Source organism: Acipenser ruthenus, chromosome 17 (genome assembly GCF_902713425.1).
Source record: "Acipenser ruthenus chromosome 17, fAciRut3.2 maternal haplotype, whole genome shotgun sequence".
NCBI lineage: Eukaryota > Metazoa > Chordata > Actinopteri > Acipenseriformes > Acipenseridae > Acipenser > Acipenser ruthenus.
In genome coordinates, this window is record NC_081205.1 from 31,010,566 (window position 1) to 31,037,358 (window position 26,793).

Genomic DNA, 26,793 nt, shown 5'->3' on the forward strand with positions numbered 1-26,793 from the left:
GAATGTATCTCCTTGCGATTGTGGACATACTGCACACAGTCAAGGGGGTTTCTATGCAGAGGAAATTCCTGTGTTCTGAAGCAGCAGCGCTTGTGAGTCCTGGGAGGAAAAGCACTAAAAAATGCTTCTGAATTCAAATGTTCTTCATCTGACTTATCAAGTTGAGAGTGCAAGAGAAAATACACTCTCAACCTGATTAGCGGCAGCCCCGAACACTTTTAAACATATAAACATCTAAATAAAAAATAAAAAAACATGATATTAATATATGAATGCACTTTATCTGTTTATATAGAACCTGTTGTGGTTTATACGTTTAGAATGTCATTTACATGCAGAGATCTCAGCGGAATTATAAGTGTAGCTGCTGTCTATAGGTTCCAAATGGGACGCTACTCGTAATGCTTATCATTGGTGAAAATCACTACCCAATAAGGGGGCAGAGGAGTGACCAGGAGAATAGCAGGCTATTTGGTACAGCGTACCCAGACAGAAACTCGCTCTCTGATACTCCTTAAAAAAGGTAATTACCAACAACGCCATACTGCCAACACGGCATTCAATAGCCTATTTTACTGTGACCGTGTTTTCTATACTGAACTGTTGCTTTGGAAATGTTTCTATGTCATCCAGAACACTGACAAAACACTTCTGGCACAGGGAAAAATAAAAAGGGGCGAACCGGAGACCAGCAAACTGAAGAACTATAGAATGCAATTCAACGTCCCTTCCTATCTGAAGGATCTGTCCTTGTCCATCTATTCATAGCCCTATCCCCTCCAGTCCAGGCAGCTGTGAGAATGCACTTGTCACTGTTAACTCCCTCTCAGCAGCCAGCAGTGTAGTAGGGTATGAAAGACTGGCTTTAATTGACCATGTTATCCATCTCTTTATCCTGTATGTAACGAGCATCAAGAATCTATCAGCCGCTTTCTTATTTAATTGTCATTCAGAGGGTCAATAGAACCAGGATTCATGAAGGGAGCACCAAGTACAGTGCCTTCATAGTTTACAATATCATATTCTCTGGATTTGCTTTGAAAGGGTTTTAAAAACATTTTACAAGGTTCAGCTTTTGCTGTGATACTAACCTCTAGAGTCATTGACTGTTTAATAATAAAATACTGTATTAGCTGCAAAATACGGGCCGGTAGTTTAAATAACCAATACAGGTAGGACCAGTAAATGCACACTTTAAAATCACGTGTAGTATCTGAAACCTGTATCCTAGAAAAGCAGAATACGTGTCTTACCCGAGCTGTGGGCGCTGTTTACATTGTGCCTCATCACTGGGTGGGGAATTGCCTGGAAGTACTGAGGTTGAACTGCCATGTGATTCACGTGCTCCATGGAATTTGAGTTGTGCAGGACATTAACCTTCAAAAAGAAAAGAAAATGCTTTGTTTACCACAAGCTGATAATCCCAGAGGGAGAAACAGCCTGCAACGAGAGCGGCTGGTCAGGACAAGAGGAGGCTTCCATGGACTGCTTCAGCTACAATTACTGTAAGAATACCTGGAGATTCAAAAGGTTTAGGAAGCGGCTTTAATCCCTTTACCATGAGTTCAGCCTTCCATAAAAAGCAGTGTCGATAATTCCCCCCTAATTAGATTTACACATTTAGTACATTGTAACTACGCACAATAACATTGTAATTATGTATTTACTAAGTAACGTTCTTGTAAATACACAGTAATTAGAGAATGTAACGTGTGACCTTTTTATTATTTTATAAATAGGTTACTATATACAGTGTCAGTACTATAGACTGTATCAGTACATTAACAACATTGTTAACATGTTAATAAGCTAGTTGTTAACAGTTAAATAAAAAAAAGTTACCCTTAAAAACCAGCAGGACCAAAAACAATGTAGAACATGAATACAATTTGTTTTACAGAAAGAGTAAAGTTTCAGATTCTCTTTTTTTGACGATGCTGTACTTGCCTCTAAATTAAACTCGTTGCTCGTGTATCTTCCATTCAGCTCTGAGCATGTTAGCCTGAACCTCCTTCCGAAAATGCCGGCGCTGTGCCAGTTCAGATATCGCACCTGTCTCAGTACTTGCTCGTAGTTGGACATGGTATCCACACCTGCAAAGAAAGAAGTTAAGCCAGGGTTTGCAGGCCCTTAATTGAAAAAGAATGCCACTAAAAAACAAACACCCCCCATCTACTCATACATATTGGACAAAATATTTCTTATACAAATACAATTTAAAAAAACAAAAACGCTCCCTTCAAGACAGCCACCATATAACTCTTCCATTTAAATACCAATAAACCAATTGGGAGGAAATAAGGGAATCGGTAACACTGAAGAGGTGTTAGCTGCAATGCATATCACTTCCCTGTGCCTCACTTTATATTACTGCTACAAAGAGACGCTTGCAACAGTGGAAAAGTCAGATTTGAAAATATTCAGTAAGTGAAAAGACTAGGTATAAGTGTTAAAAGCAATGATAAAGCGTGGAAACTATTGGGACATTTGCATTAATGAGACAATTAAATGATGGAACATGCATTTAAAAACAGCCTTAAAAACGAGTCACGACAACAAAATGCAATGGGCTGTCTTTTTATTCCTCAATTACATACCGTAGATGGAAATTCCAGAAGTAGAGTTTGTTGCATCCAAATGCTTTCCGTGCAGCTCATTCCTATTGAGTTGCAGGCTCTCCTGGTCTGGGTTCAGTTCATTCCCGATAACCAGAATATCACAGTAATCCAGATTGTGAATGATTTCCTCCTGCCTGCCATGCTTGTGAGCTAGATGCACAAGAAAAGAAAACCAAGTGCATGACTATGAATGAAGATAATGCATTTATATTTGCTTTGGCAGGCTATAAGTGTGACCAATTCTATCTTCATCCTTTCTCATTTCCTTGGAGCATGGCCACATGAAGATTTTCAATAGGTTACATAATTCAAAAGGGGATTTCAACTGATTGAAGAAAAGTTGAGAAAAACCCATTTAATAAAGTAGCAATTTATAGTTCATACATTGAACAGAAGCCAGCTGTATAGGGCACTAAGGTTGTGCATAGTACAAATTCATTTTATTACAGTAGTACTCTGTGTAACCTACATGGCTTTAACACTGCATAACACTGTATATCAGGGTGGAGCTTCGCATCTCAACACCTGAAAAGCTTCAATAGTTAAACATAAAGCATTTGTTGCCATAGTGACAGTACTGTATGTTTTCCTACATATAAATCAGCATCAGGGAAAAGCCTTTGAGATGCAATAATGTTGTTTCAAAGAAGATCCCTGGGGCACGTGCGACTCGTTTTTGGCACCTCGAAGGCAGGTATCTCCCAGTCACTAGAAGTTCACGCGATTGGGAGCGCCTTGGTGAAGGAGGGGGTGTTTGGAAAGTCAGGATGATGCGAGACAAGTACAGGCAGGCTTGCTGCTGCACCCCATGAGAAAATCAACATGAAGGGGTTTCATATCGCCACCTGATGCTTGTTTTGTTTTTCTTTGGAGCAGAACCCGTGGTGTAGGAGTACCAACAGTGACGATGGGAAGACTACAGAGAGAGGTTTTATCATTGTACAAACTGATAATGAGGCTTGTTGGCACAATATGCAGACAGTGCTTAGGGAAGAGAAAGTGGCTTTGGACTGCCAAAATGAAGCCTGGCCCTGTCATTTTCTCATTAATGAGAAAGACTGGTGTCAGACAACTGTGAAGCATGGGGTATCACCACATTTTACATGATCTTACTAATGTGTCATAATGCAACTCACTGTAATCTCGAGGATTCGGTATGTGACTGTTTGGTTTGTAACCACCCGGGCAATGCAGTATACATGTGCAAGATTGCTATGCACGCCATTAGAATTGTACATGCATTTGAATTATTAATATATATATTTTTTTATTCAGAAAATACCTAGAAGACTGGGACATGCTTAGGAATATGAGTGCTGCAATATTTTTGTTTTATAATACAGTGACTTAAAGTAGAATTTTTTGTTTGAGGCTAGATCACTGCGTCATGTGTCTGCTAGGCAGATGTCTTACTCAACGTGTTATTTCAGTCCATCCCAATTCTTCATTGTGAAGGTTGGATGGCATTCAACCCCCTCCCCCCCCAAAAAAACCCCCTCTCCATGACAAATGATTGACATTGGGACCTCAAACAAAAGTCTCTCTCTCTCTCTCTATATATATATAAATATATTCATTCACACATACACAGACTGATCGATTGTATTTCCTTTGTGATGGAATGATTTGAAATTAAGAACACTAAAACCTTGACTAACATTTTTTAAATGTTTTTTAATATAATCTGTTTTTGTTACAATGTAATGGAAATGGCTAAAGTAGATTAAATTTAGCATACTGTAGCTGCCTTCCAAAAACCTGAAAGCAAATGACACTGACATGAAATAATGGCTGGTGTAATGACAATTCTTTCATTTGACAGTGTAATGAGGAGATATTCGTGACAAGAAACAAAAATATTCTGAAATCGTGCAGTTTAAATTTTATATAGCATGGTATTGAAGAAAGACACTTTAGCAAACGCTACTTCATTTACCATATGCCATACATCACACCATAACACACTTATCAAATCAATTTAGTTTGTGATTACGTTTTTCAACCACTGACCACATAAAAAAAAAAAAATATATATATATATATATATATATATATATATATATATATATAAATATATTATATATAAATATATTATAAATATATTATATATATATATATATATATACATATATATATATATATATATATATAAATATATATATATATATATATATATATATATATATAATGAGCCGGTGTGTTGCGCTATATGGGAATATGGGAATGGAAATGACCAGATCAAACCCATAAGAATGTATAAAGTAAAACATTGATGTATGTGGAAGCAGACTTAAATCATGTGAGAGGATGCTATTCCAAACTCCCACATGGGGACAGTAGGATCGCATTATAAACCAGCCAGCAGACACCCTCAGAGGGCAAAACTGTGCAAATATAATCCATCAATTGCCTCTGTTCATCCCGTTTGCATGGATCTTTATTCATGGGGTGTACACACCTTTTCCCTGCGGCGGCAGGTCTGTTTTGGTGACAGTGCTGATGATTCGGACGTTGGGGAAAAGCACCAGTCCCTCAGAGCTCTCAAACTCTGTGTCCAGTCGGGCGAAGTGGTCCATCCCAGTGATTGTTATCCGGGGCTCGCTGGGCTGCAGAACCACTACAAAGGCATCGACGTCAGGGATGGAGATGCAGGTATCTTCACCGTAGCACCTGCAAGGCAAAAAAGATCAGTACAGTAATAAGACATGATACAGTACATAAAAGCAGGATTGGAATAATCCACTTGCACTCCAATCAGTCCGATTTAATTTTTGCTTTTGCTTTTGCTGGGATGCGCTATCATCAAAGCTGCAGTATCCAGTTCCTGCATGGGGAATGAGATACAGGCAATCACAGAGGGAATCCGAGTATAACGACCCCGATTGCAGGCTGCTGATGCTTTTAGAAACACACGAAAAGAGTACTGGGTGCAATGGATAACGGCATCATTCAAAGTGGATAAAATCTCAGAGCCTGTTTAGCAGTTAAGTTATCCACAACTTCAAAATGCTCAATCACAATTTGAAGGTAATTTACTGCATAGAGAATCTTCATGTTGCGATTATTATAACACCGTGCCTAAAATGGAGGTTGGAGGTGCCACTTCCAGTACTGCCAATGCCAGCTAATCTCCCTGCACGGTTTGATTGAAATATCATGTGACAGAATCCTTTGCTGGTTGTTTCACTTTCCTTTCTTACGCTTTAAATCAGTTGTTCTCGAATGGTTTGGCCAATGATGCAGAGCGGCTGATTCATAAGGCTGCCTTGTATGACTTGGAAGCTGTCCAAATTAATTAAGAAGAAAATGACGAGATGCTTGAAAGACTAATTCAGCCTGTCTCCATCTCCCACAGCATTACCAGGGTTATTAAATGTGAGACCTTGTAAACAGCCAGATCATGGCACTGTTTTGTTCATTGTTGACATGGAGTTTGAAAGAAAACTCACCCCTCAACCCAACAACCCGATTATCTATTATTGAATGTATTAAACCCTCTACAGAATTTGCAGTCTGTCTCAATTGCCCAGCATGATTGAATTGATTCTCATCTTCTTTGTACTTTTGCATGATGCTACACGTTTGTGAAGCAGAAAGCAAATTCATACACACAGCTAAATTAGATATATAAACAAAATGATATTCCATAAGCACATTTGGACAGTCTCTCTCTAAAGGTAGGGTTACCACTAAATAATAAAGCATGTAATTAAGGGCGTTAGCAAACCTACTGCACATGTAGTATAATTTCTAGAGCCGCTCTGGCAATAGACTATATATTATCAGAACAATCTGCATAATAATACCTGTTACTCGTACATATGAAGCAAACAGATCCACTCATTGCAGTTTGTTTTTCCTACTTGTAGTTTCTACATGTGTTTTTTTTTTTTTTTTTTTAAAGTCAATGTTTCTTTGCCTGGCCAAGTGATCAGAATAGCAGTCAAGCTTCCACTAATGCAAAATGGTAATTGGGCAGGTTTTACCAATGGTCTTATTAGCACACAATACCACAGGGAGGCATAAATATCAAACTGATCGGCATTAGGGGAAACCATTCCAGGGGGCTGTTACACGAGTTATGTTCTAATTGTCCCTCGGGTGAAAGAAAACACAACTAAGAGATATCTACAAAGTAGAGGAAGCAGATGAAAAGATGTAGAAAATAAAGTCTCCCATCTGGGTTTGCTGTTGGGTTTTTGTCTTGTGCCATTGCTGTAGAGATTATTCACATTCATTGATTTGATGTCTTAAATGAGCTATGGTAAGGTGTGGCGCTAGGAGAAGTAGAGCAGTTTTTTTCATGCAGTGTAGTGGTTCATTATAGTGGTTCAGTATACTATTTTAGGCAGGAGCCCAATATACTGGAGATAGAAATGCTTCTTGTGTCTCCTGAATGTGTTTTGTTTGCTTATGCCCATTGCGTCTCTGGTGATCTGTTCCTGTTATTAACAAGGCCCTGACATGCTCATTGTCAACTCTACTAAATGATGTTGCAATGACCAAAAAATTAAGCTGCTTATTTATATTACTGTATGCACATCAGGTAAGAGATACAGTATGAGGAAGGTCATCATCTAAACAGTTCTTGCCTGTGGTTTTATCCTTAAGTCCAAGGTAAATTAAAAAAAAAAATATATATATATATATATATTCATATATATATAGAAACGACCAGACAAAAGAATCTCGGCTTGAGATCTTTAACTCAGATTGATGGTGTCCCAATTGTGGAGTCTTGATCACTCAGCTGTAATACAATCCTGCTTTCCTAACTGCTTCTCTTCAAAAAACAGCCCATTCATCTTCAACCTCTACAGTTCAAGGGTTATAGTATTTTTATTGTCAGATAGTGGATAACTGTGTGGTCACGGTGTGTTGATACAGTACCTGCTTCGCAAGGTTGGCTTTTCATTCCTTTTTGCCACGGAGAGTGACATGTGGAGGTTAAAGAAACAGCCTGTAAGGCTTAACTTCCAGCTTCAGCTCTGTAATCACTGGTAATCACATTTTATTTTACTATGCTTTACTACACTTGCGATGGTTTTACCATGGTACCCGGCAGTAAACGTTTCAGTCACATCCTAACTGGGAGATAGGCTTTTACCAGTCTTACCAGTAAGATGAATAACCATTGACCAAGCCAGTTGTTGTGCATAGTAAATAAATAATATTTTTTGAGAAACCACTGCATTATGAAATGGATTGCTCTTTAATGAGCTGTTGAAGGTTACTAAGATATTTAGTAAAACAGGCACCAAATACCACAGCCCTTCTTCTGTATTTATTATTCTGTCTCAATAAGTGCTGTATTTGTAAATGGGGTTTTGCACATATAAAAAAGAGCCCATAAACAATGCATTTTTTAGCCTATGTAAGTAATCATTTTTAGAAGTCGTTAATGTCGAAATGTATTTGCAGTGAAAGAAACTTTAGTTTTGAAAAATTGCACACTGCTTGGCTCTCCCAGAAACCCATGGTAATGTAAGCACAATCTTGTTTGGAAACTGAATTTGAATTATTAACTGTGCATAATTAGGGTCAACACACTTTGCACCAGATTCTCAAAGCTCACATCCAATGGCACTTCTAAAACAAATTAGACTACTGATACGCTCCTACGTTAAACTGGATTTGATTTGATACTGTGATCTTTTGTTGATGATGGTTAGTACTATAATGCAGTTGCTACTAAAGCCACATTTCAGAGGTGACACATTCAATCTGTTCACTTACTGTACTGTAGTAGAGGTTTTGAGACGCCTGATGCCTGGAGTGGGGAACTGTCTGGAGTTGATGTACGACACTTTCCGCAGGGCCTGATTGATGTACTCTATGTCATCTCCCTCCATGACGAGTGTTGACTGAGAAGGATTGAAGTGGAACTGGGCAAAACAAAACAAGATCAAACATTAACGAGTGATGATACCCCAAATCACAATGTCATGAGGTGACTCTGCCTGCCTGTCTATCTCATTCTCTCTCCTTCCACGCTCATTCTCCACCTCCCTCTCCCTGCATTCTTGAGATAAGAATACTGGTGACAACATAACTAAAAATACTGTTTATGTATTGCAGTGCTTTGGTACTGAAAAGCAACACACATTTATTGCACTCCCAGAGCTTTGGAGTTTGACGTTTTTAATTGTTAAAGAAAAACAAAATTCTTCTCTGAGATACAGAACTGTTTTAAGTATAACACAATATTGTGAGGTGCTTGTGTACTTACAGTTCCATCAGGAAATTCATTCAATAGATTATTTATTAAAACAGACTACACAACACTACATATTTTACACTACATTCTTTGGTCTCGCCTTTCGAAGTACCCCTGCTCATAAATTAGCTCGCTGATAAGTGTAGAGGCTGTCTGCAGGGAAGCCTAAAAGCAGGTAGAGGCTGGGGAGGAGGAGGCGAACTCTGGCATACAACAGGGATGTAGTGGATTGAGGTAAGATATAAATCCTATTCCTTGCAGATCATTGGACATACTGTTATGGTAAAGGGGTGACCATGCCACGGTCTAGTTTAGGGAGCAGTGTTCTACTCTATTTAAGTTAGAAAGACTTCATGGTGTTCCCAGTAGAACAGTGCTAGTAGAAACAGAAATCCTAAGTCCAGTAAAAAGCCTCATCTGGGAAAGGGAATATTGCCTCTTATTGAGTACAAACCAGCAGTACAAAACTATAATCAAAGGGGTGCTGGTGATAGCAGGATAAAAGGCTGTCACATATCTTAAACTCCTAGTAAAAGAGGCTCTACAAGCAGGTGTTCAAAGGTTTAATGAACTGAAGTAGCTGGTGATTTCTGTGCGATATGGGAAAGCTCTCTTAGGGATGACAGTATTTCAATATTTAACAGCTTTAGAATCACTTTTGAAAGATCTGTAAAAAAAGAAAAAAAGTAAAAGAAAGAACCAGCAGCCCCACTAGTGTTGAGGAAATGAGACCATGAAGAAACGAAACACAGCACTTTTGCGCTGGGTGTTGGATATGGAAGAGTTTAAGGATAGCCGGTTTTCAATTGGTTTATTAATACAATGGGAAATCCAGACAGACTACAATCTGAATATCATGAATAATGAAGGATATCTTTTAAAAGGTTTTGGGAGAGAAACCCCCCCACTTACAAATAGGTCTCACCCAAAAGACGGAGCACAAGGAGGTTAAGTGACTTGCTCAGGGTCACACAATGAGTTAGTGGCTTAGGTGGGATTTGAACCGGGGACCTCTTGGTTACAAGCCCTTTTCTTTAACCACTGGACCACACTGCTTCCCTTTATGTAGTAATGTTATGACTGCCATTAGGGGCTTGTATGCCTCACTCCTCAACATACTGTATTAATCATAAGTGGTCACTCTGTTGGCTACAACTCTGAAGCTTAGTCTTTTCCTGTTATCCAGTTATCACAGACAGCTTTTGTATAAGTAGACTTTTTTTTTTGACTAGCCTGCTGTTTCTTAATTCCCCGTCAGCAATTAATCACAGTTCTTGAATGTAATTACGGATCCACATCCATTACACATTGTATTGTTTTACCTACTTAGTAATCAATGCACAATTTAATTAATTGACAGAACTGCTAATGGTGTATCAGTGGCTCTTCTAGGTTATCTCAGCATGTGTGCACATTCCAACAAGTAATAACTTCAGTGTAATGTCATGTAAATGCATCAGCTAATGAGATGTTGAAATGTTACTGTTTTGCAATTTTAACAAATGCACGGGCTGCTTTGGCCAGACAGAAAATGCTTGGTTGGCATTGTGCTTTCGTATGCAAGAATGCTCAAAAACAAGAGGATAGTTCAATGGGCCATTCAGGTTTCCAGCCCCAGTAAAACAGAGGGGGTAATTTAGGAACAATCGTGTACCCCCCATCAGAACTATTTAAGCTGTTTATTTTTTGCTAGACGCTTGAATATTGCCAGTGCATTGGGGTTCCACCAATAGTGTTTTGGGGGTTCATTTAAGATTCTCAATGTCTTCACCTGAGGACTTCTAGTTGAAAACTTTGTCATTTAATCTATTGAGTTTCTTTTACATCTTAACATCTACTCTCATGTAATGGAAAGCAAATAACCATTTCTAAATTGAACATGCAATTCTGTACAAAGAGCTGTGCAATACTGTTATTAATACTACACCAATCTATCTTGCTTGTTCCTACATGGTCTGTACTCCAAACAGCTTTCTTATTTGCATTCATTTAAAGGCAATAGTAAATAGTAATTTAATTGTGTAGGATAAATCAAAATCACACATTTAAAAAGCAGTAAGTAAATGGCATAATTTTAATGAAAAGCTTTGTAAAATTAAAATATGCAAAGTGATTCCATACATTTTATATGAAGTCTTTTATTTTTATTTAACAGAGTAGCCTTGGCACAATCTGAAATTGCAGCAATGTACTATTGTAACAAATGGCTTGCTTTATGACACGAAGCAGATTAGCTAAAACATCAGCAGCATATAAACACACAATACCAGTAACTGGTTATTACATTTTTTAAAATCTATTTTAAAGACCCAAAGGCTTTTCAATCTAGAATCTACTTCTAAGGAAATTAAATTCCGTCATGGCTCACAATACTGTAGTAGCAGTCGTTTGGTAACAATGACTGATTTATAAACTCTTAAGGCTTGATTCAGATTTTATTAAAGTATCCTGATAATCTCTTGCCCTCTTTGCAATTTAACTGCTAACTGCTTGTTTTTATGCTGCTTCTGGGGTGGAAAATAAAATGTTGTATCGCTCCTTATTGTACTGGAGGTACATAAATTCAATGCTTCAAGTTTTATTAGGGGCACTGCGCTCATCCTTTACCTTTATCCCCTGACTCAGGCTCTCCAGAGAATTGATATCCAGACCCTCCTTGCACGCCTGGAGGCAGGAGATCACTTTCTGGCTCTCAATCTTGCCTGGGCGGATGGTGAGGCCAGCGAGGCTGCCTCTGAAATACTGGGTGAATTGTGGCTTTATCACTTCACCCCCTGAGTGGGTCAGGAAAGGAAACATTAGCAGTGGCACAGTGGGTATTGCACTACATTTAAAACACCTGAGTAACACTCTGCAAAACACGCTGCTAAAATGCATAAAAGCACTTGGACTTGTGCTATATAAAAGCTTATTTTTTCTGTTGTACTTTATTGAAAAAAAAAAGACTAGAATTAGACGTTGGTTCTCTCTATGATTAAGTGATCGTTCAGTGTGACAAATTGTCCTTGTTGCTATTCAGCCCTGCCATGCAGAAAATGGACGTTTTTCAATGCTGTAGTATAACTGCCTTAGATTTTTCAATGTTTTTTTTTTTTTTTCTTGACAGATGTTATTAATTAAATGTTTATACATCGGCAGCAAATTAAATTGATCAAAATAAATTCTGAAAAATGAAAAGGTTACATTTTGTTTTGATCTTTCCACATGGCATTTCTTGAAAAACGCCTATTCTTCAAAACGTCACTTTTTAGTCTGTGTTTTTTGTTTTATTTTTTTAAGCATCCATTTGCAATTTGCTGATTACGGACAGATTTGATATGTTTGTAATTTACAATTATTTTTTCTCCAGAAATGAGAATTAAAAATGACACGGGGACACAAATCTGAGAATAAGAAAATAATTTGATATGTTTAAATCACAAAAGTGTACATTTGGTTCTGACATTTCAGGACCTGCTTTACATGACTCCAGCATTCTATATATAGCTATGGGTTTTACGGTCTAGCAGTTATCGCTGTTCTTTCTTACAGCCTGCTGACTTGTTATAACAAGGGCAAAAATGCTAAGTAATAATAATTGGTTTAAAGACAAAAGAAAATGTTTTAAATATCTCTAGGTTTGAAACAGAGGACATTCAGCATGTTTTAATGGTGTAGGCCTAATGTAGATTTGATTAATGTTAATTAAAAACAAGACAGATATCTAGCACACATATCAGTTATGTTTTACACTACTATTATTGGTTTTACTATTATTTTCAACAATGTTTCTGTAACCATGGATATTTATTAACACTTCTCTCATCTCAAGACATTGCTCAGATGCAACTGTTGGAAGCAGGGTGTGAAATGGTTACATCACAGCTTGAAGTGACAATCCTAAAGGTCTTGTACTGCACAATCACTTACGTTTACATGAGTAGTTTCCAACCTTTATTAAAAACTTCACATTAGTTTACTTTTCATCTGCAGTCTTTCCCAGGTTTGAATTCAAGTCAGGCTAAACCCTGTTCCGCTCTGGGCACACAAAATAAACTTCTGCAAAACAAGCTTACCTTGCCAGCATGCGCCGACTGTGAGCTGCATGTCAATTTGAGAGGGGTGTATCGGCCAGTCGTCAGTCACCAGGTATGGTTCGTAAGTCACCCCGTCAACGTACAAGGTCACAACGGGAAACTCCACGTTTATCACGTAGTAGTGCCATTCTTTGTCGCAAATCTGGAGGTTAAAAATAAAAGCTGCAGTTATTTTTTGCATGCGTATGCTCCAGCATGCCTTGAACAAAAACGTGTCAAAATGGCAATTATTTGTTAAAAGGCATCATGCCGAGAATGCTTTGTACAATGCTGTACAGATACAATGTTTCTTATAGAGAGCCAACCTAAGCTACAGCTTCTGAAGAATCTTGTTAAACCGACGTTCACCCTCTTCCTGACTTCGTCATGCTACTTTAATTGCCCCCATTGGGAACAGTGGTTGGAATGACCCTGTTTCAAGAAGAACCCGCTAAATGGATTTCTAATGTTGTTCCTGTTATCAGAGCAGATGTGTAGCAGATCTCTTGCCATTCAGCCAGTCATATCTATTGTATTTAAACATTTCCATTGCTTTATTCAAGTACCTCCTCAGGGGGAAAACCTAGAGAGACAAATGTCTGCTTAACACTAGGATGTCTATGAAGTTACACATAAGTACCAGTCTTCATCTGTACATCGATATATAATCGTGTCTAAAAATACCCAAGGCACACTGATATGTCACACTTCAATAACTGGTTTAATTTACAGTCAGGCTGTGGTTGACAGTAAATTGCATATATTATGCAATATCGTTTACTTTGTAAGGACCCTTTACTGTAATTCAGAGAGTATTGTTCAATATGGACTGTAATGCACACTCATACAGTGGGTCCACATATGTATGTAATAATAGCACAGTACCTGGAAGGTTAAAAATTTGTATAAAACACAGTTTTACGGATTGCAGCCCAATGCAATCCGAAATGTCTACAGGAGGCTAGAAGTGTATAATAATGGTTTGGTGAAGGCTGATGCAAAATGATAGCAAGTAGAGTCGGACAGATGGGTGAACGAACGGACAAGATCAGTGCACAAGGGACCCTCAGTTTTGAACGAGGACCCTAAAATCATTTCTTGAAACATTTTGTGAATAGAGCCCAAGACTACACATTTGAGTCACGTTATTGCATTTGTTTGAACGTCTTTTTTTTTTTTTTTTTTTTTTTTTTTTAATTTAGTCGTCGCCAATTATTTTTACCCCGGTTTTCACCCCAATTTAGCATGCTCAATTATTATCTGTATCCCCGGCTCACCGCTCGCAACCCCCCCGCCGACTCGGGAAACGGAGGCTGGAACACGCGTCCTCCGAAACGTGCTCCTTCCAAGCCGTCATTTTTCGCACTGCAGATCCACAGCAATGCCACCAAACCTATAGTGCCGGAGGACAACACAGATCTGGCGGCTCCGCTGCAGAGCCACAGGCGCCCTATTGGCGCCCTATTCCCCTGCCGACCTAAGCCCTCCCTACCCGGGCAGCGCTCAGCCAATTGTGCGCCGCCCCCTAGGAACTCTCGGTCACGGTCAGCTGTGACATAGCCTGGATTCGAACCTGCGATCTCCAGGCTATAGGGCACATCCTGCGAGGAGCGCCTTTACTGGATGCGCCACTCGGGAGCCCTGTTTGAACGTCTTTATGTGCAAGCGCCTTTGTCTTGGCTCCTAGAACCAGATTCTAAAATGTCTCCTTGTGATCAAGGGGATGTATTGGCCTCACAGCAGCGGGCTCCTTATCTGGATCTTTCAACCTCTGCTAATATACTCTGCTCCTTAACTTGCTCTTCAGCTCGCTGGGGGATTACATCAGCTTCACTTACTCTTTAGAATACTGCATTTAAACAGGTGCCAGTCCCAATGAGTCCAATCAGATAAATGATGTTATTCTGTATCGCCATGTATTGTCATATTCAATCCCAAACTGTTGTTTGTTGACTTGAACATGCAAGATGGATCTTCAATGAAATGAAGACTTTAATAGGTTTTATTGTGCCAATTGTGTTACTCTCAATGATCTGAAATGCTGTAATGCTGCGACACTGGCTAATCTCTTTTCAGCACAGATCACTAAAGTATCCTATTCAATCATTTTGAATTAATTGACAGATTGATACCCAGGTTGCATTACACTGCTGTGCCAGTCTGGTTGCCAGAATGCATCTAAGGAGCCCCACGTGATTAAGGGAAGATTTTGGATCTGCATTATGCAAAGTACCAGTTAGCTTAATGACTGGAGTTAATTGTAAAGGGTGGGGTGGTGGAAATCCAAACGGCCCACTAATCCTGTTACCTGCAACCAATGTTTTAGCATTTTAAGTGTCAGATGATCCTCTTTTTAGAAGCCCTCTGACTGGACAGGCTCTCCACTTTCTGCTACCTTGAGCTCTACCTCTCCCTGCTCTAAATGGCAGGCTCAGTCAGTCCTGGGGATAATTTGCTTTGATTCAGGGCTGGAAGGCACCAGCGTTAACTGCACTGCCATGTTATCTGGATCAAATAGGAGCTGCTGCTGTGAGGGAGACCTCCAGCTGAGTTCACCTGCCATTACTCTAAATAAGGCAGACGCCACAGGGAAGAGTTACATTAACACAATTAAAAGCAAGTTGAGGGAATGCCTATTTGCGCGATTATATTAAATGAAATGGAAAATTGTCTTTTTTTTGTTGTTTTCAGAATACTGTCAGTGCCAGAAAGCTGTCCTTTTCACACAATCCTTTTGGGCCCTCGACATTTAACAGCACAGGCTTCACTGTACTTCAAAGGGTATCTCCCAGAGGTATTGTGTCCGTATTAAAACACTATATCTAGAATCTTTCCTTAATTCACTGTTTTCTGTTTACTGGCACACAAGTAACTGGCACCTTTAGAGCTGAAATCTTAAAGCAATAGCCCTGGCAATTACTTCAAAGGAAATATGGTAACACTTTACATTAAAGTGAAAGGAAGCGGACGGCTGACTGCACACGTTTCGGAGGACATGTGTGTCAGTCTTCATCCCTCCCGAGTCAGTGCGGGGGTGGCAGCGGTGAGCCGGGTTGAAATAAACAATAATTGGGCTTACCAAATTGGGGAGAAAATAAGAAAAATAATTGTTCATTCCAAATTTAAAATTAAAAAAAAGAAAAAAGAATAGAAAAGAAAACATCTGGCTATGTATAGTATTGTGTGTCAGATCAGAGAACAACACCAAGTCTGGCATTTGCAAACTAATTCAATGTGAAAGAAGAGATTGATGAGCCCCGTACAGAGGTGACTTGAAGGTGACAAAGCAAAAAAAAAAACCTTCCTCTTGTTCTGCGTGGAATAAAAATGCCTCTCTCCTTCAAGACCAGGAAAAAGAAAGAGGTATAAATGCAGGTGTTGTCGAAACTGCTCTTTTGTTAACCCCACGTTATTTCCGGACTGCACTATTATGCTGGCATGCTCATTTCCAAAGAGGGCATGTACTCATCAGAGCAGGGACATGGGGGTCAGCACCCTCACTCGTATGGAAAATGCTGTGGGATCTTTAAGCATCTCGAGGTCAAATCACTGTGCTATGCTATTAGTAGGTGGAGTACATTCAATTCATCAGCAAGCCGAGATCAAATCTTTGACCCTCTCTCCATACATTACTGCACTGTTGACGGATTAACTCTTCAGTGTATATACAGGGAGGTTAGAATCAAAGTGCACTGTCTTCATTTAGTTTCTATAGTGGTGATGTAATAATGTTTTAATGCATCACAAGGATACTTGTCTTGAATAGATAAACAAAAGGCTGTGTGGTTCTACCCAGCACTGGTATAGTCGGAAAGTGTCCGAACATCGTTGCAGTACTTTTTTCTATAGGCAGAACATTGAAGAATTAACCTAAGAATCTTTAAGAATCTTATAAAAATGCTTATATGGTGCCCGACCGGTCTCATTTCGGTGCACCAATGAAGCGATTTATTTTCCGTAGGGACATTAAAATTAGTCTTTCCACTGAATAGACACTAGGAACAAGAAAACAGTGTCCAATTCTCTACATACCTCTTTTGATGGTACACTCCAAATCAGAGTCTTTGACAACTGGCACGTATTTTAAATGTTTGCAGAGTCACACACACAACGCATATCCCACCCAATTGTCTGATTTCAGTCAGTTATCCTTGTGATGCAATGAAGAGAACATTAGGGACTTCTATTACAAACTACAGTACTACTGCATCCTACGACTGTGGCCATAAACACGGGTTTAAAGCTGCTTTGAATGTCAGTTACTGAGACCCGGGGACACATTGTTGTACCGCAAACATAAACACATAGAGATACAGTACTGTAGAGTCCTCTGAGATAGCCACAAAACACCAAACAGAGAGCTCAAATCTACATGGCTTAAACACCCCAGATGCATTGCACATTTTGAGGGCACTGGTGTATTTTATTGAAAAAAAAAAAAAAAAAGTATTTCATATGAGACTTTTTAAATGCAGTCCATGAAAAAAAAAATAAAAAAAAATAAAACCTTCTACTCTTCTATGGTTGGCACCCAGGTCTAAACATATCTAAAGAAATTATGTTGAAATTCAATGACTTGCTGTCTTTCTGTAGTGAAACAGACACACAGCACAACCCCCACCCCCACCCCCACACTTTTTTTTTTACATGACCTCAGAGAGAAATGCAGGAGTAAGATACTTTGTGTCCAATATGCTTGAAGGTGACTATAAATTATCGCATAGCAACGTCCCTAATTAGTGCGGCAGTTACAAGCATATCCCTTGGGAAGAAAAGTCAACAGCAAAATGACCCTTCACTGCCTCCCAATTCTGTGCTCTTAATTTAGAGTGGCTCAGACTGCAGATTCTAACAGAATATAAATAACCTCAATGAAGAGAAGGACCCTAATGCTTTGTCTGAACAATGGCCCTCTAAAGCAAAACAGCCCGTGCAAAAATCAATGAAGGGAAGAGCGGTATTTCATTCTCAAATTCTCCAGTATGTATAAGCTTTCTTAAAAGTCTGCTGTTATACAGAAACAGCAATACAAACACAATTCCCCTACAGCGAGTATGTGCCGAAGTACAGGTATGCCTTGAATGCAGCTTGGTATCTCTTTATTAAATAGTCTGATCTGAGCATTTGTGTTGTACACGTCTCAATGCTAATTTAAACAGCAATAACAGAATTTTCACCAGCACCAGAAGCTCTTCAGTATTAATAAGCCTAAACCGTAGAATACTTTTTCTCTCTCTCTCTCTCTCTCACACTCTCTCTCCTCTTTGGGGGATGGTTTTCTTAGATTAATATAATGAAACATGTAATAAATTAGTTTGCTCTGCTCATTTTCCAGGCCTTTGCATGAACTTCCTTTGAATAAATTGTTCTAATGAATTTGATCCCTGTATTAAATCAAGTTCACTTAATTGGATTCAATAAATATTTTCATTTTCAGACAAGTGAGCATCAACTCCAGGCTCTCTTGAGGTATTGTTCCAGCAGGTCTCACCGGAGGCAGGTCAACACTGGCTTCTCATTTGCAATGTGGTTAAATGCTTGTGTTTGTTTTCAGTGACAAATCCAAACGGGGGGAGGCTCATTTCAGTTTAACTTTTCATTCAGGATGTGGAGGTGTTTGAATTTCTTTCTTTTTTTTTTTTTTTTTAACTTTCACTTAAACAGGGAGCCGATTCTCTGTGCGAGAGAACAAGTGTAATTGAATGAAGGAAAGCGAGAAAAGAAAGAATGTGACACGCGAGCCATTTACCAACTGTGGCAACAAATCATTCATTCAGTTTATTAAGGCAATTGAAACTAATGCGATTCCTTTTCTGGGCTTGCTCAAGGCCATTATTTAATTCCTCAGATGGAAGTACAAGAGACAGTGTTTTATATTGTCTCTGCCCTCAAACACTCACTGTTGCATTCGTAAATTAATAATGCTTAGTCTGCAAATGATTTAAGTGGCAGCCGACACCGCTGTAAACTATAGCATGTCTCCAGAGAGGGTCCCCAACTATAAACCCAAATACAATGAGAAATATTAGTCTTGCTTTACACGCAATGCTTGCGGCTGAGAGGTCCTGGTTGTCTGTTTTGATTGATGATGAGCTTATTATGATACATGCAGAGTGAACACTGTTCATTTTTATGACATTCACTGTTTTGAATGAAAGGCTGCTGCTTTGGTCTCTTATTCAATATGCAGCTAAAATAAATTGTGATTCACGAAATGCACACGTTTTTTGCACAACAGAAAAAGGGAAGAGTTATTTTGAATAACCTGAGATACTCAATCATCTGCTCTCAGTTGCATTTTCCTACAGCACAGTAAACTGCTATTTTTATCAAAGCTCCTTTGTATTCTGATTGCCATCTCCCAGCACTCGTGAAGACTTAACACTGAATGCCACTCCATGTGTCTTCCAGGACTATGACTAAAAGCAGTAGAAGAGTGGGAGGATAAGATGCACCAAGTGCAGGAAATTACATTTACGCTACATCTGGCATCACGCACAATCACAGCAGAGGACAAACCTCATTTATTATCAGGAAAGAAAGCAATTGTTTTGGGCAGTCAACTATCAAAATGAATTTAGAGCATGTCCAGATTAGGGAAGAATAATCTAGTCGATGACTCCATAACCCCTAGGTATGATTTAGCTACAGCATGTGACAACGTGCAGCACAGCATCCGGATATCACTGTACTATCTTCCTACTTTAATACATTGTGTTTATCTACAGTACTTCACATGTTTTTATTTCAACTGCACTTTTCTTTAGCTGTTTATCAAAATCAAATTGACTGCATTAAGACTACTTTAGGGTCTGGGTTAATGCCAAATGACACCTTATATTATGTATTTAAAATGTTCTGCCACACATACCGTGTTACGGGTTAGACAGTAATAGTAACTGTAACCCTACAGATCAGCATGGTAGTGTTTAGTGGCACATGTATTTACACATGTCGTAACATACTGGAGCTCTGTTCTAGTTAATTAAATGAAGTTTGATATTCATTAATAGTTGCTGGGTGGTAGCTTCTTTACCGAAAGCCTGGACAAATTAAACGAATACAAAACATGTTAATTTATCAAACCATACCTTGGTATTGCGAATAGAGGCACATTGAAACCAAACTAAGTAGTCACACAAACTAATTAAAACGCAAAACTAAGGGCCATTAGTTACATGGTAATTACATTGCAAGCACATGTGTAGTTGACTTATTATGCAGATGTTATCACTTCAATTGCAATTTTTCCCCAATGAATGTACAACTTCAATTAATGACTGAAATGTATTAAATAATACAAGACAGTAAAAGCATTCAAATTTGTATGGCAGCAACCATTACCACACCAGCATTTATAAAACCTTGCACCAAACACCTCATCAGCCTGAACTAGGCATGATTTCAAATCATGTGTCATTTTTAACATCTTGTCAGACAAGTCTCTACCATCTGTTAAGTAAAGGCAAGCTGTGTTTCAGTAACACAGAGAACTAATGAATTACCAGACAAAGAACTGACAAAGAAAATGGCTCATCATTTAACACACTTCTTTTCCTGAGAGGTTACTGCATCTTTAAACAAAGAAAAAAACCCTATTACACTTACAAATGTGGTGGGTTAGCATTTTGACATGAACTGTATAGTGTACCTAAAAACGGTGGACCGTAGATTACAGGGCATATATAACCAAGTAATGACACTGTAGTAACTGAGCAACTACCTATTTACATGGGTAGTTACCCAGTTATAGGGCAGCAGTGTGGCGTAGTGGTTAGGGCTCTGGACTCCTGACTGGAGGGTCATGGGTTCAATCCCAGGTGGGGGACACTGCTGCTGTACCCCTGAGCACCTAGATTGCTCCAGTAAAAACCCAACTGTATAAATGGGTAATTGTATGTAAAAAATAATGTGATATCTTGTAACAATTGTAAGTCGCCCTGGATAAGGGCGTCGGCCAAGAAATAAATAATAATAATAATAATAATAATAATAATAATAATAATAATAATAATTACAGTGTATGTCTATTCATGCACTGTAATCTTAAGTGTTACCACAAAACGTAATTTAGAAAAAACAAAACATGTAGTATAAACTGCATTGTAATATTACTGCACTGTATCCTTGAAGCAGAGCATGCCATATCTCCCCATGGCACTATGGGCTATGTAGGAGCTAATAGGACAGGATAGATATGTCAGGTTTGGAGGTTCAGAGGTTAAGCTAAGAGCCTGCGGGGGAGCTGCGAACGTCATCTTGCACACAAGTCAGGTAGAGTCCTCGTCAAGCAGCACAATCAGGGGAACCATCCACAGGACCCTGCTACCTGACAAACACAATAACTGATTCATCAACACTGTTTCGGCCGGCTCTGTTGTTATTGATGGATGTCAATAGGATTCATGCAGACCATTCAAATAGCTTGATTATCATGCACAGGACACAGGGAAAATCCACAGGGTGCCAAGGTGCCACAGACTGCTGTTCACATACAGTATAAGGAAACACAGACTTGCATATACTTGATGAGATGTCAGTATAAAATAAAAAGGCCCATACTGGTACTGATAATACCGTACATATTCATACAGACCATTTAACAAGAAGCAACTCAAATCTCCTTTACAAATTCACCTGTTTCAATCAGTGCACAATCTATTTTTATGCTCTTCTATTTTGCGCAAATTACAGGGTACACCGATTGGCTACAGGATTTCTTAGACGAATGAAAGAATGGCAAAATGAACATAAAACAGGGAAAATGCATGTGGAGGTGCTACAAAACCTGTAAATCATTTATATTCACAATGAATTGAATAGTTTATAACCTTGAGTGTTTTGACTTTTGAACCCTTCACCAGATCTTTGGATCAAAATGAAAGACAGGCTTGTGACAAACTGTGTTAGCGTTGCAGACATATTATTATTATTTATTTTATTATATACTAGTCTCATCTTGATTCGGCAGTTTCTATACGCTTTCTATGTGGTAAAACAGACTGCCTTCAACCAGTGATACTTTGAATGGATGTGGCAGAGTCCTGAAAAGCCCAGCCTGTGGGGGGCAGGGGGTTCTAATCTAATCTATAAACTACAGTATTTCATACCTTTACATTAAAATGTTATCCAACAATATAAAATAACACATTACAGTAATGTGTCAGTTGCATGAAAAAGTTGGGGATCATAGCCTACACAGAGCATGCAGAATAGCATTTCATAACTAATGCCAGCGTATACAGAAAGCTAATCAGAGGCCCGTTTTCATATACTGTAATCTTAAGAATATTTGCCCACAATAGGAAGAGCAGTTCTCACGATATAACAAATATGTAAGTTTTCATATCCATACAGCATGCATACAGGCATCTCCATAATATCCCAGCTTTAAAACATCGGTACCTAATTTAAAACCAACAGATAATTAGCCATTACTTCTCACACCTGTGCTGGCTGCACTTTTCTGAAAGCTGCTGAGATCTAAAAGCCAGAAGGCATTCTAAACCCCCTCGTGTGCTGAACTTCAATTAAATACCAGCCCGCAGTCGGTTACTGTAGGAGGAAACAAAGCTTGCAATTTCAATATCTCCAAAATGGATTCCTTAATTATTGTGCGATAGGATTGCACTAGGCACAGTGATGTGGATTTTCTCATTTTGTTGATTGCATGTTGCAGAAGGACGGAGAATTCAGCGCTGGGAAGATGTTCTTGCATGCCCTCTTGATCTAAATTAGGCAAGTGCATTTAATGACTGTCAGGACTGACTACACTGTACACAACTCCCCTAGGCTAAAAGGCTTGTTAAAACAATCAAGCCTGTATTGTTTTACATAGATCACTGGTAATAAATACAAAGCCTGTTTAGCAATATTCTTCAGGCTAGGTATATATAATGGGCATCCATGATCCTAATACTAAAATGGGTTACCTAGCCATGTTGTTGATGCTGAATCATTGGGATCTTTTCTGACCTGACTTGACAAAGTTTTGAGATAAATTAGCTACTAGGAAGCATTGGAGCATTATGTACTTATATGCTACTAAAGAAAAACAACAACAAAAAAAAGATTCAATAATTGTATTTAAAGTGTATTGTTGTTTTTGTATTGTTAGTTCTTAGTTAAAGTAGCTGTAATGCCCCATTATTTGTATGTCGTTCTTTGTTTTTCACTGTCGGGTTGGGATCCCTTAGGTTCCAACAGGGAAGAAATTCCAGGATGTGATGTCAGAGTGTCATTGTTCTGAAATAACCGCATGTTTCTAAGTGTGATATACCCAGGTAAAGGGTGATAATTCTGAAACACAAAACATTTCACTAGGCTATAAGGACCAAGCAGTGACAGACCCTAAAATTCAGTGTGGTTATCAATATACTACCTGAACGCTGGAGTATTTCAGCTTAATGACTGTATGTACATCAATAAAAAGCCACAGAAAAAGAAAAGCTCTGTATGATACCAGAGTCACGCAATGAAACACAGTACATTCTATTCCTCTGGAATCTACCACACTCTCTCCCTCCTCCTCAGCTAAGAACCTCGGAGTCACCCTGGACCCCTGCCTCTCTTATTCCCAGCACATCTCCACTCTGGCACGCACTTGCCGATTCTTCCTGAGCAACATACGAAGAATCCGACCCTTCCTCACCAACTACACCACCCAGCTCCTGGTCCAGGCCCTGGTACTCTCCCGCCTAGACTACTGCAACTCCCTCCTGGCTGGCCTCCCTGTGTCCACCACCCGTCCGCTCCAGCTCATCCAGAACTCTGTTGCTCGCCTGGTGTTCTCTCTGCCTCGCTTCTCCCGAAGTGATTGTATTTTATTGTGTATTGTATTTTATCTTGCTCTTAATTGTATTAATACTTGTACTGATTCTTAATGTATTTTTGTCTACGACTGTAAGTCGCCCTGGATAAGGGCGTCTGCTAAGAAATAAAATAACAATAATAATACATCACAGAAGCACTGCTGAGTACGATGGTTTCAGCTGACCTTTAGAGTGAAATCGGCTATTATCTATTAATATGTGTAGGTACACTCAGAAAGGTCTTGCATTAACATATGAAGCATTAAAAAGGACATAATATTAACTAGAGGTTTGTTTTTCAAAAGCTTTTTCCCTGTGGCATAAAGTAGTGCCCACTGCAGAACCTCTTTAATATAGCACACGTACTTATCATGAAGCAGTACATCACCATGATCTCCAGTGAATGCACTGAAAATGAACCAAACACCCTCCGATTCTGATATAGGTTGTGACAAGAAGGTCCCAATCAAGCTTCATCACAAATGAATACTCACTTCTCTAGATATGTAAAAAAGTAAGCGTGACATATGGACAGACAGACATTTAAGCCCCGAATGCTATGCACTGTGCTATTCTGACAGACATTTAACCCCAGATTCATATGCACTGTGCTATTTAGAATGTCTCGTGCAGGTTTCATCCCAATTAGATAAGCATATGGAAAACTTAAGTGTGTACCAGCAGAGAGGCCTCTCCACCCTATCCATGCTGCCAGGGATATGCATATTCAGAGGGGGGATAAGAACAGGCTGGCTAGATGCAATGCAGAATAACCATATGCATGTGACTTGTTGAAAATCAATGGTATTATTTTGAAATGACAACATTTAGGACAATAATTTGTTAAATGTTTATGATGTACATACATGATGAACTCCACTATTTAGTCAAAGCCCCACTGTGTATGTGTGTGTGTGTATATATATATATATATACACTGTATATATATATATAGATACACAGTATCTATATATATATATGTATAGATAGAGATAGATAGATAGATAGATAGATTAAAAACTCTGATTCTTATCAGTCACTGACCCACTTTAAACTGAAATCCAATTTGCAGCCCATCCACGATTCGATGATGCCGTGGAGAAGAGAATTAACTCTGACTCTCAGAAGACCACTTTTATTCTGGCCCCTGATCTTAGCAGCTTCTGACTGCACATTGTGCTGAAGTTAAATATGGGTACTCTCAACAACCTGCCAGGAAGGGCTGGCATTCTCTGTCTTTGGGCATATGTGAGCCTTACAGAGCACTGCAGCTGCTGATAATGACAAGTGGTATACAGCCCTCAAAGCTAACTTGTGCAGCCATACTGTTTTCTTGCATCCAATTACTGCAAGTACAATTTAAGGACCTTGTCAAAAAGCTCAATTTTGGAACGTAGAAAATGATGTGAGGTTAATTCTTTGGTTTAAGTCTAAGGTCTGATGTTTGCTTTGTAGGTGATGTGCTGCATGCAAGATTAAGTTTGAAAGATGAACAGAAAGATGCCACGTTATGAATGTGAGGATTCTATTAAATGTTTCAATACTAGGGGTCTGTCCTACTGGAAAGAACTGCGGTGTAAACAGAAAGTCAAGGAGCCTATACAGTGAATACCTGAAACTTTATCCTCTGGTGTGAAGCAATAGCCCAAATGAAAAGAGGATAAGAAAAACCAGTGAAGGTAAATGAAACCTGTCAGGTTTGAAGGTTGAGAGGTAGAATTGAAAAGACTGGGTGAGTGTGGATGCTGAACTGGCAGTTTTTCTACCAGTATTGCTTTCTCTTCCTACACTGGATTTTCTTGACTCATCTATCTTTTATCACTCACTGCTCTGTGTGGTGGGAGTTTTTCTAATTCTTATTTATGGGGGTGTGGCAGGAGATATACCAATATATGAGAACACAGCCTCCAGCCACACCATGGGGTTTAACAACAAGATAAACCTATAAATACAAGCTCCTGTAATGCCAATAAAACACTAAAAGGATGGTACACAAAAAGGATGGCAACAGAGACACTAGAGATGCCCATCACTTTGTTCATGGTCCTCTTGCCCTTTACATTATGCTAAAGACATGTAATTACCTCTTTTAAATCTCTGGTACCAGTTAATTTGTAATTGCACTATTTAATAGCTCTAAGACACAGCTGATAGAAAGGGCTACATTATAAGATGTCATGCTCTAAAACAGAGCTGCCTTTCTGCCAAAGAGAACCAGAGTTTCATTACTGCAGTTACCCAGGGAAGAAAGTGGATTGTGAATTATTTACGTAAAGCAAGTTTAGAGATCAAATCGTTTCTTATGTGCATTTGAAATGTCTATTTGGCAGATGTACAATTATATGTAGCTTTTACACCTTATAAATCACAAACATCTATACAGATCAAATGCTAACACAATAGCAGAATGCAATTTGCACATCTAGGGCTGTGATCAGTATGCTCAAGTTTTCGGAGCTGTCACAATGCTTGGCTAGTGTATGGCTTGCCTGAGAGATAAAAAGTGATTTTGCTGTTTGTTTGTTTGTTTGTTTGTTTGTTTATTTATTTATTTATTTATTTATTTATTTATTTATTTATTTATTTATTTATTATTATTTTTTAATTTAGTAGTCAGCAATTTTTTCTCCCCAATTTAGTAGTGTCCAATTATTTCATTTCACTCAGCTCACCGCTACCACCCCTGCGCTGACTCAGGAGGGGCGAAGACGAACACATGCTGTCCTCCGAAGCATGTGCCATTAGCCGCCTGCTTTTTTACACACTGCGGTCTCACCATGCAGCCACCCAGAGCTACAGTGTCGGCGGACAACGCAGCCCTGGGCAACTTACAGGTAAGCCAGCACACCACAGGGATCGCTGGTGCACAGTGAGCCGAGGACACTTTGGCCGACCTAACCCTCCTTCCCCCCACCACCCCCTGAGAGCTCCCGTCCACGGTCAGCACAGAAATAGCCTGGACTCGTTTTTTTGTTTTTGTTTGTACTGATTTTGCAGGAAATACATGTTTGCAGCTCTACTGCATTCACAACTGGTGTGAAACAATCAGTTTTCATATCATCTACACACAGTGCCTAATAATAACAACAACA

General features: G+C 39.0%; 1 protein-coding gene across 1 annotated transcript in view; it reads right to left on the reverse strand.

Annotated features, from left to right (window-relative positions):
* Positions 1-26,793, reverse strand: part of LOC117422937 (calsyntenin-2-like) — a 154,670-nt gene that overhangs the window by 5,003 nt on the left and 122,874 nt on the right. Inside the window, exons 9-15 of the mRNA XM_034038184.3 lie at positions 12,891-13,053; positions 11,443-11,609; positions 8,355-8,503; positions 5,077-5,288; positions 2,598-2,768; positions 1,948-2,093; positions 1,254-1,377 (exon numbers count right to left, since the gene is read on the reverse strand). Of these exons, the coding sequence (XP_033894075.1) occupies positions 1,254-1,377; positions 1,948-2,093; positions 2,598-2,768; positions 5,077-5,288; positions 8,355-8,503; positions 11,443-11,609; positions 12,891-13,053 (1,132 nt within the window). The remainder of the gene's footprint in view (positions 1-1,253; positions 1,378-1,947; positions 2,094-2,597; positions 2,769-5,076; positions 5,289-8,354; positions 8,504-11,442; positions 11,610-12,890; positions 13,054-26,793) is intronic.